The 16,483-nt window shown below is 38.7% G+C and overlaps 1 protein-coding gene and 1 long non-coding RNA gene across 2 annotated transcripts in view; one reads left to right on the forward strand and one right to left on the reverse strand.

Moving 5' to 3' along the window:
• Positions 1-11,747, reverse strand: part of UBE2V2 (ubiquitin conjugating enzyme E2 V2) — a 53,380-nt gene extending 41,633 nt beyond the window's left edge. Inside the window, exon 1 of the mRNA XM_047725494.1 lies at positions 11,673-11,747. Coding sequence (XP_047581450.1) covers positions 11,673-11,688 — 16 coding nt within the window. The 5' untranslated portion in view covers positions 11,689-11,747. The remainder of the gene's footprint in view (positions 1-11,672) is intronic.
• Positions 11,748-12,050: 303 nt separating this feature from the next.
• On the forward strand, positions 12,051-13,739 carry LOC125097652 (uncharacterized). The gene is made up of 2 exons (XR_007126574.1): positions 12,051-12,145; positions 13,432-13,739. It is a non-coding gene; the product is annotated as an uncharacterized LOC125097652 (long non-coding RNA).
• The last annotated feature ends 2,744 nt before the right edge of the window (positions 13,740-16,483 follow it).

Here is a 16,483-nt window from a genome sequence, read left to right on the forward strand (position 1 = left end):
CAAGAGGAAAGTTGGAAAGAACTCAAATCCATGGAGGGTAAAAAGCATCCTACTAAAGAATGAACGGGTCAACCAGGAAATTAAAGAAGAATAAAAAAAACATCATGGAAACAAATGAAAATAAAAGCACAATAGTTCAAAATCGTTGGGATGCAACACAACAAAGGTGGTCCTAAGAGGAAAGCATGTAGCAATACAAGCCTTCCTTAAGAAAGTTCTCAAATACACAACCAAACCCTACACCTAAAGGAGCTGGAGAAAGAACAGCAAACAAAACCTAAACCCAGCAGGTAAAGAGAAATTACAATAAAGATTAGAGCAGAAATCAATGAAATAGTAACCAAAAGAATAGGAGAACATACCCACAAAACTAGGAGCTGGTTCTTTGAAAGAATCAATAAGAATGAAAAAACCCTCACCAGCTGTTATCAAAAAGGAAAGAGGAAGGACCCAAATAAAATCACAAATGAAAGTGGAGAGATCACAACCAACACCAAAGAAATACAATTATAAGAAGATATTATAAGTAACCATATGCCAGCAAATTAGACAATCTGGAAGAAACGGATGCATTTCTAGAGACATATAAACTACCAAAACTGAAAAAGGAAGAAATAGAAAACCTGAAAAGACCCATAACCAGTAAGGAAATTGAAGGAGTCATCAAAAATCTCCCAACAAGCAAGAGCCCAGGGCCATATGGCTTCCTAGGGGAATTCTACCAAAGATATAAAGAATACTTATTCTCCCAAATAGAAATGGAAGGAAAACTTCCAAACTCATTTTATTAAGCCAGCATTACCTTGATCCCAAGACCAGACAAAGACCCCATCACAAAGGAGAATTACAGACCAATATGCCTTGATGAACATGGATGCAAAAATTCTCACCAAAATACTAGCCAATAGGATCCAACAGTACATTAAAAGGATTATTCGCCACGACCAAATGGGATTTATTCCTGGGCTGCAAGGTTGGTTCAACATCCGCAAATCAATCAATGTTATACAACATGTTAATAAAAGAAAGAACAAGGGGTACCTGGGTGGCTCAGTGGGTTAAAGCCTCTGCCTTTGGCTCAGGTCATGATCCCAGGATCCTGGGATTGAGTCCCACATCAGTCCCTCATGGGGCTCTCTGCTTGGCAGGGAGCCTGCTTCCCCCTCTCTCTCTGCCTGCCTCTCTGCCTACTTATGATCTCTCACTCTGTCAAATAATTAAAAAAAAAAAAAAAGGAAAGAAAAGCCATATGATACTCTCAACAGATGTAGAAAAAGCAATTCAAAAGTGCGGCATCCTTTCTTGATTAAAATTCTTCACAGTGTAGGGCATATCTCAATATGATAAAAGCCATATAAGAAAAACCCACAGCAAATTATCATTCTCAATGGAGAAAAACAGAGCTTTCCCCTAATGTCTGGAACACAGCAGGGCTGTCCACTATCATCATGCTATTCAACATAGTACTGGAAGTCCTAGCCTCAGCAATCAGACAACAAAAAGAATCAAAGGGCATCCAAATCAGCATAAAAGAAGTCAAACTCATTCTTGGCAGATGATATGATACTTCATGAGGAAACCCAAAGGACTCCACCCGAAAACTGCCAGAACTCATACAGGAACTCAGTAAAGTGTCAGGATACAAAAAATATCAATGCACAAAAATCAGCTGCATTTCTATACACCAACAACAAGACAGAGAAATTAAGGAGTCAATCCATTTACAACTGCACCCAAAAACATAAAATACCTAGGAATAAATCTAACCAAAGAGGCGAAGAATCTGTACTCAAAAAACTATAGGATACTCAAGAAAGAAATTGAATAAGACAAAGAAATAGAAAAGCATTCATGCTCATGGATTGGAAGAACAAATACTATGAAAATGTCTGTGCTACCTAGAGCAACCTACATATTTAATGCAATCCCCATCAAAATACAATCAACTCTTTTCAATGAAATGGAACCAAAAAATCCTAAAACTTGTATGGAACCAGAAAAGACCCTGAGTAGCCAGAGGAATGCTGAAAAAGAAAACCAAAATTTGTGGCATCACAATTCTGGACTTCAAGCTCTATTACAAAGCTGTAATCATCAAGACAATATGATACTGGTACAAAACAGACACATAGATCAATGGAACAGAACAAACCCTCAACTCCATAGTCAACTGAACTTCAACAAAGCAGGAAAGAACATCTAGTGGAAAGAAGACAATACCTTCAACAAATGCTGTTGAGAAAATTGGATCGTCACATGCAGAAAAATGAAACTGGACCATTTCCTTATACCACACACAAAAACAGACTCCAAATGAATGAAAGACCTAAATGTGGGACAGTAATCCATCAAAATCCTAGAGCGGAACACAGGCAGCAACATCTTCGACCTGGGCCACAGCAACTTCTTCCTAGAAACACTGCCAAAGGCAAGGGAAGCAAGGGCAAAAATGAACTACTGGGACTTCATCAAGATAAAAAGCTTTTGCACAGCAAAGGAAAGAGTCAGCAAAACCAAAAGACAACAGACAGAATAGGAGAAGAAATCTGCAAATGACCTATCAGATAAAGGGTTAGTATCCAAAATCTCTAAAGAATTTATCCAACTCAACACCCAAAGAATGAAGAATCCAAACAAGAAATGGGCAGAAGGCATAACCAGACACCTCTGCAGAGAAGACATCCAAATGGCCAACACATGAAAAAGTGCCCAACATCACTCGACATCAGGGAAAACAAATCAAAACCACAGTGAGATACCACTTCACACCTGTGAGAATGGCTAAAAGTAACAGGTCAGGAAACAACAGATGTTGGTGAGGATGTGAAGAAAGGGGAACCCTCTTACACTGTTGGTGGGAATGCAAGCTGGTGCAGCAACTCTGGAAAACAGTATGGAGGTTTCTCAAAAAGTTGAAAATAGAGCTACCCTACAACCCAGCAATTGCACTACTGGATATTCACCCTAAAGATACAAATGTATTGATCTGAAGGGCACATGCACCTGAATGTTTATAGCAGCAATGTCCACAATAGCCAAACTATAGAAAGAGCCTAGATATCCATCAACAGATGAATGGACAAAGATGCAGGGTGTGTGTGTGTATGTATGTATACACACACGCACACACACACACACATATATGTATATGTATGTATATATATACACATCCATTTGCATGGATGTGGATAGAACTAGAGGGTATTATATTAAGTGAAATATATATGTGTGTGTGTGTGTGTGTACATGTGTATATATGTGTGTATATATATATACACACACATACATATATACATACTGGGATATAATGCAACCATCAAAAATAAAATATTTCCATTTGCACTGATGTGGATAGAACTAGAGGGTATTATATTAAGTGAAATAAGTCAATCAGAGAAAGACAATTATCCTATCATCTCACTGATATGAGGAATTTGAGAAACAAAACAGGATCATAAGGGAAGGGATGGAAAAATGAAACAAGATGAAACCAGAGAGGGAGACAAACCATAGAAGACTCTTAATCTCGGGAAACAAACTGAGGCTTGCTGGAGTAGAGGCGGGTGGGAGAGACAGGGTAGCTGGGAGATGGGACACTGGGGAGGGCATTGCTATGGTGAGCGCTGTGAACTGTGTAAGACATGAATCACAGACCTGTACCCCTGAAATAATATCTGTTAATAATAAAAATTAAAATATAATTAAAAATAAATAAGTAAAAATAGAATCACCACATGATCCAGCAATTGTACTCCTAGATATTTCCCAGATGAAATGAAAACATACATGCACACAGAAACTGGCTCACAAATGTTTATAGCAGTATTATTCACAATAGCCAAAAAGTGGAAACAATCCAAATCAACAATGAATAATAAATCAAATGTGGTATATATATGTATATATATATATATATAATAGATTATTATTCAGCCATTAAAAGGAATGCATAAGAACTGATAAATGCTACATCAATGAACCCTGAAAACATTATACTAATTGAAAGAAGTCAGACACAAAAGACCACATATTCTATGATTCTATTCATATAAAGTCCCAGAATGGGCAAATCTACAGAGACAGAACATAAATTAGTGGTTGTAGGGGCTAGAAGGAGACAACAAAGGGATAGAATGATGAGGATTGAAGGATACAGGGTTTCTGAGGCAATAAAAATGTTCTAAGGTGATTGTTGTTAATGGTTGCACACATCTGCAAACATACCAGAAAACAATAAATTGTACACATAGGTCAACTGTATGGTGCATGAATTCTATCTCAACAAAGGTTTTCAGGAAAACAAAATTAAGTAGAAAAGAACTCCCTGAAACTAAACTCAGTATTCACTTACGATTCCATCTCCCAGAAGCTTCAGCTTTCTCAGTGACCCATCACTCAAAGGTGTACTGAAGGACCTCATGGAGAAGACTGGCCTTTTCCCAAAGGAGCCTGGATTTTATTTTTTTTTTTTAAGATTATTTTAGACAGAGAAACAGAGAAAGTACACAAATAGGGGGAGCGGCAGAGGAAGAGGGGGGAGCAGACACCCCGATGAGCAGGAGCATGATGCAGGGCTCAATCCTAAGATCCCAGATCATGACCTGAGCCAAAGGCAGCCATTTAACCAACTGAGCCACAAAGGCGCCCTAGGACCCTGGATTTTAGAAGCCATTTCAAAACCCCACGGGAGAAAAAGGAGCCAGGGTACATAGCTGTTGCCAGTCTTCCCAGTCCCACAGCTTGCAACCAGGTTCTTCCTACCCAGTGAACATACACAGTCCTGTGCAGAGGCACCCTATTTGGAGAAGTAGTTAAGAGAAGAATGGGAGAAGGGAGAGTTAGTATTAAACCTCCTGAAGGGCCACCTTATGAGCAATATGGAAATGTTTAAGACAACTTAACATGTTATGCTTCCTAATTCTGATAGAGATGAGTATCTATAAACCTCCTAGCACTCCCAATAACCTCCCCTCCCATCCCATCCCCAAAATAAGCTCAAAAGAAAAATGCCAGGTATTATAAGAATCCTAAAGGAGGGGCGCCTGGGTGGCTCAGTGGGTTAAAGCCTCTGCCTTCGGCTTGGGTCGTGATCCCAGGGTCCTGGGATTGAGCCCCGCATCGGGCTCTCTGCTCCACGGGGAGCCTGCTTCCTCTCTCTCTCTGCCTGCCTCTCTGCCTACGTGTGATCTCTGTCTGTCAAATGAATAATTAAAAAAAAAAAAAAAAGAATCATAAAGGAAAACAATTACTCTGTGTATTTGCCTGCAATAGCAAATTTGTGTGCGCATGCGCACGCACACACACACACACACACACACACACACACACAAAATGTGTAAATGTTAACAAGATTTAGCTATTAATATCAAGTGTCTTAATTTTTTTTGTTATTCTTTCAACATAATCATTTACCTTAGTTTTAATTACTTATAACGCTATTACACTCATTGAAGTGTCTTGTCTTGATCCTTAGTGGCATTTATTTAGGAAAACACAGTTAAGTTTCTACAAAATAAAAGCAAACAAAAAGTTTATAGTATATAGTGTAATAAAGTAGTAGTATTAAAGAACTTGAAAGCAAGAAACTAGCTCTGGACTCAACATCTAGCTAAATAACTTTGTAAAAGTCATTTCATATTTAGATTAACATTGCTCATCTGTAAAATGAACTTGGTCCAGAGTCTAGAAAATCCATAACATGTTTTCCATTAGAACTACTATTTCAAAAAAACATACGTAAAGTAGGCCTTAAGGATTTCTCTCCTGTGGTCTGAAACTGTGCTGAGCTCTAACTCAAACTAAATATAACATCTGCTCTTACAAAAATCAGTGAGAATTCATAAATAAGAGTTAAGTCACTCACAAACACCAGTCCTGAAGTTCCTTCAAATTTTTATTTATTTTTTATATATTATATATAAAATATATTGTTATATGTTTTCATATATATTTGTAAATATCAAATATTATTTGAAGGTAATAATGTTACCTCAAAGACTTACTCTTTAAAAAAGTCAACTACATTTGAAACAATCTTTTGAACACTGAATTTTATTCCATTTATTCTAGTCTACAAGCCTCATGTATCCACTTCGAAGTTTTGTGTCAAGCAGCTCCCTATATAATTGTCAAGTAAATGTCTCCACTAAGGATAATCTTTGCTTTCCATAGTTTCCATTTGCATGACCTTCAGTTAGCATCATTTAAGTAACACACCAGTTCCCCAACGACATGGGTGAAGCTTCAGTTAGCAGTCTCCTGTGGGTAACTGCATTAAGTACAAACTTTGCCGCTAGCTCCCTAGTCCACAAATCACTATGTAAATAATAGATGAGCATCCTAACCAGAGACCAATCACTTCACATCTTTCAAAATCTGTTGGTGCACAGACTGCACATCTGTTAGTTACATATAGACAGCAATGCTTATAATAGTGTTATAATAGCATTGCCTCCCTGTGTGCCAGTGGTAAACTCATGGGACATTCTCATTTTTTTTAAGACTTTATTTATTTACTTGAGAGAGAGACAGTATGAGAAGACAGCACAAGTTGGCGGAGGGGGGCACCAGGAGAGAATCAGAGTCCCCACCAAGCAGGGAACCAGATGCAGGGCTCAATCCTCGGACCCTGAGATCATGACCTAAGCAGAAGACAGACACTTAACCCACTGAGCCACCCAAGCACCCAAACCCATGAGACACTCTATAAAAACAGCCAAAAAAGGAAATTAGCCAACGAAGATCAAAGTACAGCAAAGAAATGAAAACTGAAAGTGCAGCAAGAACAAAAACTGGTAACACTGAAGTGAAATGTGAATCAGATGAAAATAGTTAAGAAGAAATACTCGACCATAAAGTGTAGACTGTAGACGAACTGTAGATGAGCAGCCATATAAACTTTGAGAATGAGAGCTTATGGATGTATATGAGAGAAGTAATTTAAGAAAAGGATGACAATGTTCCAGAGGAAGTAAAACACTTCACAATCAACAAAGTCACAGATTGCTTCCTAACATGGAAAGCACAAAGGATAAAATACTGAAAAATGTTTCCACCTTAGAAGTAGGACAATTCATCAAAGCACTGAAAAGATGCTTGCCCCACATTATATTAGAAAACAGAAGTACTGTTCAAACTACTCCTAACAAGTATTTTTAAAAAAATAAAACACTCTAATTCTTAATGTCTCATGTTTAGAGTGCTAAACAAATATTAGCTTTGTAATTTTTTTTTTCATTTTCCTATATACTTGTAACCACAGGAAGAGTTTTTAATGTCTGAACAAACATTTTCAAAGGTCACAGAATAATAATTTTTCTTACTTAATAAAATTGCTTTGGGGGCACCTGGGTGGCTTGGTCAGTTAAGCATCTTACTTTGGTTCAGGTCATGATCTCAAGGTATTGGGATCAAGCCTCATCAGGTTCTGTGCTCAGCAGGGAGTCCGCTTGTCCCTCTTCCTCTCCCTATGCCCCCTGCCAACTCATGCTCTCCCAGTCTCTGTCTCAAAAAAATAAACAAACAAACAAAATCTTAAAAAAAAAAAAAAGTGCTTTGAACAGTTTCAGTTTGAATGGTCATTTTTACCACTCTGTAGTACTGTGCAAAGGGATGTCTGCCTGTATAATAAGGTTGTATCATTTCATCACACTGTCAAGAGCAAACATGTATCAAGAATATGCAGGTTCCTAATGGACAAAGAAAAATCTATCAGGCCAGTTAGTAAAGTCTCAAGAGGAAAATGTACTTACTAGACTACTGCAATTCGGTTCTATTGTTTAATTCCCAGATTGTAGGTTGTAATTTACATATGCAGATCTCTTCTGTTCCAATCCCAAGATTCTGCCCATTTGTCTTCATCTTAAAGATGGGGAAAATCATGTTGTCCAACCTTTTCATAAAAAGGATGGGGAAAGCAAGGCTTAAGAGACTCAGTGGCATGCCTACCATGCCTCAGTAATCTATCAGGGGCAAGCAGGGGAATTAAAACAATGCTAATCTAGTTCTCGTTCCCATATACACAATGCTGCCCACTTCTGAATAGGGCAATTAGTTAAGTTTTATTTTGGTTTTGTTTTTCAACCATATGGCTTACACAGTGGGCTTACACTTACACATAGTGGGCTTACACAGACCCACTATCAAAGAAAAAAAGACTCCATTTTTTCCTGAACCTCTCATTAAAGATATTTTACAATCTCAGCATTCAGAGACTAGAACTGTGTAACACTACTGTAACTTAAGTGATAAGAAATGTTTAAATGTTTCATATTACAATGTATCCCAGATGGGATCCTGAGACAGAAAATACACATTAGTTACTCTAATGTACAATCTTCTATGTACTATCTTCACAACTTCCCTGTAAAACTAAAACTATTCCAGGGCACCTGGGTGGCTCAGTGCTTTAAGCCTCTGTCTTTGGCTCAGGTCATTATCTCTGGGTCCGGGGATCAAGCCCCACATCGGGCTCTCTGTTCAGCAGGGAGCTTGCTTTCCCCCCTCTCTCTCTATTTGCCTACTTGTGATCTCTCTGTCAAATAAATAAATAAAATCTTAAAAAAAAAAAAAGCTAGAACTATTCTAAAATTTTTTTAAAAATTTAAGATTTTATTTATTTGAGAGAATAAGAGAGAAGAGAGAACATGGCAGGGGAGAGGGTCAGAGGGAGAAGCAGACTCCCTGCTGAACAGGGAACCTCATGCAGGACTAGATACTGGGACTCCAGGATCATGACCTGAGCCAAAGACAGTTGCTTAACCAAATGAGCCACCCAGGTGCCCCCTCAAAAAAATTTTTTTGGAGTATTGCACAAATATTTTTATCTATGTCTTTTCTTAGTGCTGGGATATAATTAAGTTTTTTAATCAAAGATACTAAATGTACTAATAAATTTCTATTCCTTGAAGTAGTTTTTCTTAAGCTATGTCCTATGAAATCCTCTTGAACTCCAGAGGTGACTATGTCTCTTGGAAAAGGGGAACCCAGACAGTGGGTCTCCACCATAGCCCCATTTCCATTCATAAGAATCATCTTAACAGTCTGAAACAAAGATTCTGCTAGAATGAAAAGTGTGAAAGTCACTCTTAAGCATAAAAGGGAGTAAGACTCGTGATTTGAGGAATATTCACAAATTTGAGGAAAATTCACAAATTCACAGTTCCTCATAACAGAAAGAACATCAGAGTGAGAACAAAAAAACCCGAATTATAATCTTGAGTCTATCACTATGTATAATCTTGTATTTCTTTAGGCCTCGGTCTTCTCATCTGCAAAGTAAGAGAACCAACAGTTCCCATTCTAATCAGAATTTTTTCTCCCCAATTTTCTTCTAATGAGAGGAAGGGTAAAAGTATATGACTTAGATAACACACATTAAAATTTACTGCCTTAGAAAAGATCAAAAAATATTTGTCCGGTGTCTCTTTCTTTTGGCCTACCAAATAACTAATTTTATCCAAGATTATTTTGTCTATGTACATTTCTAAATGATTCTCTTTTTTCGAAGTTTATTTATGTCTTTTTTATAGTAATCTCTACACCCAAAATGGGGCTTGAACCCAAGACTACGAAATCAAGAGTTCCATGCTCAGACTGAGCCAGCCAGGCACCCCCAAACATGTACATTATTACATCCATCTAGCTCATCTCACTTTAAATTTCAAGTTATATCACATTTATTTCACAAATATACACTGTTTCCCTTCCATGCCACCAAGACGCAAATACAAAAATATAGCTAACAGGCAGTTTAATTTAAAAGCCCAGGGGTGCCTGGGTGGCTCAGTGGGTTAAAGCCTCTGCCTTCGGCTCAGGTCATGATCTCAGGGTCTTGGAATCAAGCCCCGCACTGGGCTCTTTGCTCAGCGGGGAGCCTGCTTCCTCCTTTCTCTCTCTCTGCCTGCCTCTCTGACTACTTGTGATCTCTGCCTGTCAAGTAAATAAATAAAATCTTAAAAAAAAAAAAAAAAAAAAAAAGCCCAAAGCCGCTTCTGCACTCCTATCCCCTCTCAAGTCAATACTGTCAATAATGTAAGGCACATAAAATGAATAGAATAGTGAAATTTACCAGGGCAAGTTTTTAGCAATAGTTTCAAAATGAATTTCAGTGGTTTAAGAAAGCCCAAATGCCTAAATTACATCCTTATTAATTATGCTAAGTCTTCAAATTTCATAAATCTAAGAACAGTGAAAATGTAACATTGTGATGAAGTATAAACTAGAAAATATAGGCATTCGATGTATAAGGAAATGTGCCAATAATCAGCCACATCTTTATAATTTATATTATAAAATGTCTATAAGTGACTTAAAAAAAAATAAAAGTGGTTAACAAAAAATATCTGCCATTAATGTCATCTAATATTTGGTCTTTCCAAAATATCTCCACACTTTCTTATCGGTATAATGTTAGGGGGAAAAAATCATGTTTAAATAAACAATGCAATCCGCAAAATGAAAACTATCAAATTAAAATGCACCATTTTATTATTAAATTTTCAAGAACCCATAGGTACTAAGCACAATTCTTAAAAAGATATGACCCATTCACAAGCGCACTGGATTTCAAACAGTTGTAACAGTAAAATCTCATTTTTTAAATAATCCTTTACTAGTTCGCTCTGACCTCAAGTATATTTCCCAACGCTAAAACTGTTAAGGATCTCACCACCTATGACATCTGTAAATAAAGATGAGCCTTAAAAGACACATTCATTAAAATGTACGTTGAATATATTCTGAGGTACTTACTACAAGTTACAGTAACATACAATGCAACCATTTTTTAGCACAATATAGGTTTAAAAATTCGTTCTATTATGCAATGACGGCGTGAAAAATTAAATCACACTGTTCTATAACCTGGTTTCAATAATGACTAAGAAAAATGAAAGAGCAAAAGCGTATTATTTAAGTAGTCAAACTTAACATTTTCATTTTTAACGTTTTTTAAAATGGTCATGCTTCGAAAATTTCAGCGTTAATATTTAATTTCAAAGTCTGTGCTCATTGGAAACCAAGCATTGTACACCGTACAAGAGAACAGCTTAACAGCCTTTCTAAAACACTTCTTCAATTAGCTTTTCCTTGCTCCATGCTTTTTACTTGCATTAGTTTTGTATTTAAATGAATAAAAGGACAACACGTATTCAGTCAGGTAAGAACAGTCATTTCTCCGCTATTACAAAGAGCAACAGTCCTCTTCTTAGTGCTCTTCTCCTCCACCCATATAAAGGCAAGTCCAAGAAAACGTAATCCCCACACTATCCAGGACGCCCCTTACCCCGAAACCCTTCCGTGCCTGAGGTTGACACCGCCCACCGTGGGCCTCCTCTCCTCCCTCCCACACCGTCTTCCGCTCCGCAATCGGACCCGCACCCGCCAGACCCAGCTAGCGCGCCCGCGCCGGAGCCACCCCGCCCCCGGCCCGCGGGCGCGCGGCCGACGCGCAAGCACGACCCGCGCCCCCGACGGCCGCCCCGGGCCCTCAGCGCCGGCGCCCTGCCCGCCCGGACCCTCCCCGCGCCCGGGCTTCGCTCCACGGGGAGCCAGGTGTCTGAGAAGGCGCACTCCGGATTCTCCCATACAGTCAGGGCTCGGCCGCCAGAAGCAGGCAGAGGGGCAAAGCCGGGCTGGAGTGGGAATGCAGACAGCCCAACCCGGGAACCGACCTGTGGAGACCGCCATCTTCTCCTGCAGCCCGACGCAGCCGCCTGCACGCACAGCGACGTCAGCGCCACTTCCGGGAGCGCGCTGCCCCGCCCCTCGTCCGCCGCTTCCCGGAGTGCGTCAAGTGGGCTCCGTCCCCGGAAGCTTTCTCTCAGGTCACCTAGCCCAAGGGTATGCAGTAGCTCAGGACTGTGTGGGTAGCTTCTTAAGATTCCACTCCTGATTAAAAGTAAAAATTAAAGAAAAAGTTTGTTGGGACATCTTGTTGAGTCAGTTATCATAATGTAGAGCAAAAGACAGAGAGAGAATATTTTTAAAATGCATGTGCGATGAAAGGGAGGGGAAATTTCTTTTAAAATTTTTTTTTTTTAAATTTTTAAAAGAGGCGTGTGCAGTATGGCTGCAGTTCCTAGTATGGCAATCTCGTGTATTATGAGCTCGTGCCTGAGGATGTGCTGTAAGGGAGACAGCACAGGTTTGCAAAACCTTAATCTGTTCAACTATACACGTAAAGAAGTCTCATTAAGAATGTTTCATATTGATTAGATATGGAAATATTTTTATTTATTGAATTAAGAGAAGTATATGTTAAAAGTCATAGCAAAATAGGGCATTGACAATTTTGTGTTGAAAAATGATTCAGATAAGTTAGAAAATGTAGGGAACCTCTTTAGAATTAAATGAATTTATTGCATTCATATTTTGCTTTTGAGGTATGCTTGATAGTGAAACACTAAAATCTATGTCTAAGTCGGAAAGCTCTTTCAGAAACATCTAATATAAAATTTGTAAGTAATTAGGAAGTATGTTCAAAAAGCAAAGATTTTACATCCTTATTTTTCACTGTAGCAACACAGTAGAAACGTTGCCATTAATATTATGTAACTATCATGGCTCTCAATACCATCCTCGCAAATACAATTAGTAATATTTGATACTACCATCCCCATTTTATAAGAAATGAAAATAAACCCCAAAGAGCTTAAATTACTAAGAGCGTGAATCTACCAGTGGTTGCACCAGAGCTGGTGTTCAGATAAAATTCTGATTCCCAAGTCAATTCTCATATCATTTCTGGTTGCCCTTACAATGCTGGGCCTGGTAGTAAATGCTGATGCTGCCGTAGTAGTACTCAGAGTCTGAATTTCTTTCTTTCTTTCTTTCTTCCTTTCTTTCTTTCTTTCTTTCTTTCTTTCTTTCTTTCTTCTTTTAAGAGTTATTTGACAGAGAATGAGAGAGCACAAGCAGGAGTGGCAGAGGGAGAGGAAGAAGCATCACTGAGCAGGGAACCTGATGTGGGGCTCAATCCCAGGACCCTGATATCATGACCCCAGCAGAAAGCAGCCGTTTAACTGATTAAGCCACCAAGGCACCCCCACCCCATCTCTTAACCTGTGTCTGAAGCTTTGGGAAAAGAAAGGCTCTATTCTTAATTTCTGAATGTGCAGCACCAGTTGCTTTTTCTTCTTCCTCAGTCCCAACTCTGTCTCATAACATGAAGTGACGCTACTCAGCATACCGTTAATGTTTGTTTCACTCTGTGTAGTAGGAAAACCTCTAAGATGGCTCCCAGTGATACCCTCCTGGTGTCCATCCCCTTGTTTTTATAATTCCCTTGCCTCTTATGGGGGCTGAGTTTACTAACTAGCTTTCAGTGAATAAAGTAAGACAACAGTGCTGGGATATCACTTTTGAGATTATATTTTAGAAAGATTAGATTCCATCTACAACACTCTCTCTTGCTCTCTTGCTTCCCCCAAGGATCACCAGCTGCCATATGGAGAGCTACCCCAGAGTAAAGTCCAGGTTGCAAGGAACTGACATCTGCTTCTGGCCAACAGCTGTGGAAGTAAGGCCCTCAGTTCAATAGCCATGAAGAACTGAATCCTGTCAACAAACTCTGCTGTTTGAGCTTGAAAACAGACCCTGCCCTAGTTAAGTCTAAAGATGACACTGCAGTTCTGGCCAACACCTAATTGCCACGCTGCTAGGACCCAGCTAAGGCATGCCCAGATTCCTGACCCACAGAAAATAAAATAAATAAGATGATAATATGTTAGCTGTTTTAAGCCACTAAGTTTGGGGATAATTTGTTATGAAGCAATAAGAAACTAATACATTCTCCCTGCTTACTGTTATTCTGTGTTAACTATTCTTGCAAACATTGTTTGAGTAACCATTATCATACATTTTTCACAAATGTCCACTTATATTTGGATGTTGATGAACTTCTGCTGACATATACCTACCATTGTATTAGGGTAGACTGATGGATAATGGCATTTAATAGATTAAATCCTATCCTCCCCACAACAGAATCAAAATTAACTAGCAAAACATTGACCAAATTCAATTCTACTTTACCAATTGTAGATTTTCTCAAGAAATGCTTGAATCTTAATGCTGCTAATAAACACGTCAGCCTACAAGCAGCTCCCTCCCCAGTCAAGCCTTAAAAAGAGACCACAGATCCTGAACTGACATATAGATTAAAGCCCTGCAGAGAACCCAGTTGACCCATGCCCCAGACTCCTGACTCACAGATGCTGTCAAAACATAAATGGGAGTAGTTTAAGCTACCAAGATGGTGATAATTGCAGACAAGTTCTGTCCACATCTGACTTTTTAACTGGCTAACAAGCCAATTAACTTGTTGACTCAGGAAGTTGTAAAGCCTCAAAAATCAATGCAGTCATAGATTTTATCACAAATGGGAAGCTCAGTGCCTGTAATTGAAACACTCTTATGTATATATACACTTACAAAACCTCATTATTCATTCTGGGAATATTTCTGTCTTCTCAGAATTTTATTTTATTGGGGCACCTGGGTAGCTCAGTGGGTTAAAGTTTCTGCCTTCGGCTCAGGTCATGGTCTTAGGATCTGGGTCTGGGATAGAGCCCCACGTTGGGCTCTCTGCTCAGCAGGTAACCTGCTTCCTTCTCTCTCTCTGCCTGCCTTTCTGCCTACTTGTAATCTCTGTCTATCTAATAAATAAATAAAAATATTTTAAAAATTAAAAAAAAGAATTTTATTTTATTTATTTTTATTTTTTTATTTATATTTTATTTTTTATTTTTAAAGATTTTATTTATTCATTTGACAGAGAGAGAGCACAAGCAGGTGGAGCAGCAGGCAGAGGCAGATGGAGAAACAGGCTTCCTGCTGAGCAGGGAACCCAACGTGGGGCTCGATCTCAGGACCCCGGGATCATGACCTGAGCTGAAGGCAGATGCTTAATCAACTGAGCCAAACAGGCATGGTCTTCTCAGAATTGTAATGCTGCCTCTTCTGTGTTGCCCTTTTATGTAGCTGGGTGCTTTTCTTCTCTTGTTTGGAACAAATTTCAATCATTTAACGTCTTTGCTCCAAAGTTTACCTTTCTCCACTATTGTTTTATTTTCCCTGCTTAAAAGTCTTCCAATATTGAAATGCTGTCCAATAATGGAATCTGATGGTTAATTCCCAGTGCTCATCCTACTTGATCTTCAAGCAGATGGTAGCATAATTGACCATTATGTTATCTAAGAACAATTTCTTCACTTGGCTTCAAACTCACCACACTTTCCTGGTATTTTAAGGGTAACTGGGGTTCATTTTAATCAGATATGGTAATACACATAGAGAAATGACTATCATGAAGAAAGAAGTTTGTTATACTCACAGTTCCCTAGAAAAAAGTAGGCATGAACATCTCTGTTGTGTTTCTGACCTTAGGGGAAAAGTTCTCAGTTTTTCCCCATTTTCAGTCATGAAATGGGCAGAAGACATGAACAGACATTTCTCCAAAGAAGACATACAAATGGCCAAATAGACACATGAAAAAATTGGTCCACATCACTTGGCATCAGGAAAACACAAATCAAAACCACAATGAGATACCACCTCACATGCTCAGAATGGCTAAAATTAACAACTCAGGAAACAATAGATGTTGGCAAGGATGTGGACAAAGGGAAACCCTCTTTCACACTGGTAGGAATGCAAACTGGTGCAACCACTCTGGAAAACATTTTGAAGGTTCCTCAAAAAGTTAAAAAAAAAAAAAATAGAACTGCCCTACAACCCAGCAATTGCACTTAGGCATTTATCCAAAAGATACAAACATAGTGATTTAAAAGGGCACATATACCCCACTGCATATAACAGCAATGTCCACAATAGCCGAACTATGTAAAGGGCCCAGAAGTCCATTGACAGATCAATGGATAAAGAAGCTATGGTATATAATGGAATAGTACTCAGTCATCAAATCTCACGATTTGTAACAACCTGGATGGAACTAGAAGTTATCATGCTAAGTGAAATAAGTCAGGGAGGCACCTGGATAGCTCCATCAGTTAAGTATCTGCCTTTGGCTCAGGTCATGATCCCAGGATCCTGGGATTGAGCCCTGCATTGGGCTCCCTGCTTGGCAGGGAGCCTGCTTCTGCCCCTTCCCACTGTCTCTATCTCTCTCTCTCTCTCTGTCTTAAAGAAATAAAATCTTTTTTTAAAAAAAGAAATAAGTCAGAGAAAGTCAAATACTATACGATTTCACTCCTATGTGGAATTTTTTAAAGATTTTATTCAAAAAAAATTTTTATTTATTCATTAAATTTCAAAAAAAATTATTCATATTCATTTATTCATTAAGTCACACATCAGACTCTCTGCTCAGTGAGGAGACTGCTTCTCCCTCTCCCTCTGCCTTTCCACTTTGCTCTTGCTCTCTCTCTCTCTCAAATAAATAAAATCTTAAAAAAAAAATAGGGAGACAAACTGTAAGAGACTCTTAACTATAGGAAACAAACAGAGGTTTCTGGAAGAGAGA

This window comes from Lutra lutra, chromosome 4 (assembly GCF_902655055.1).
Source record: "Lutra lutra chromosome 4, mLutLut1.2, whole genome shotgun sequence".
Classification (NCBI taxonomy): Eukaryota; Metazoa; Chordata; class Mammalia; order Carnivora; family Mustelidae; genus Lutra; species Lutra lutra.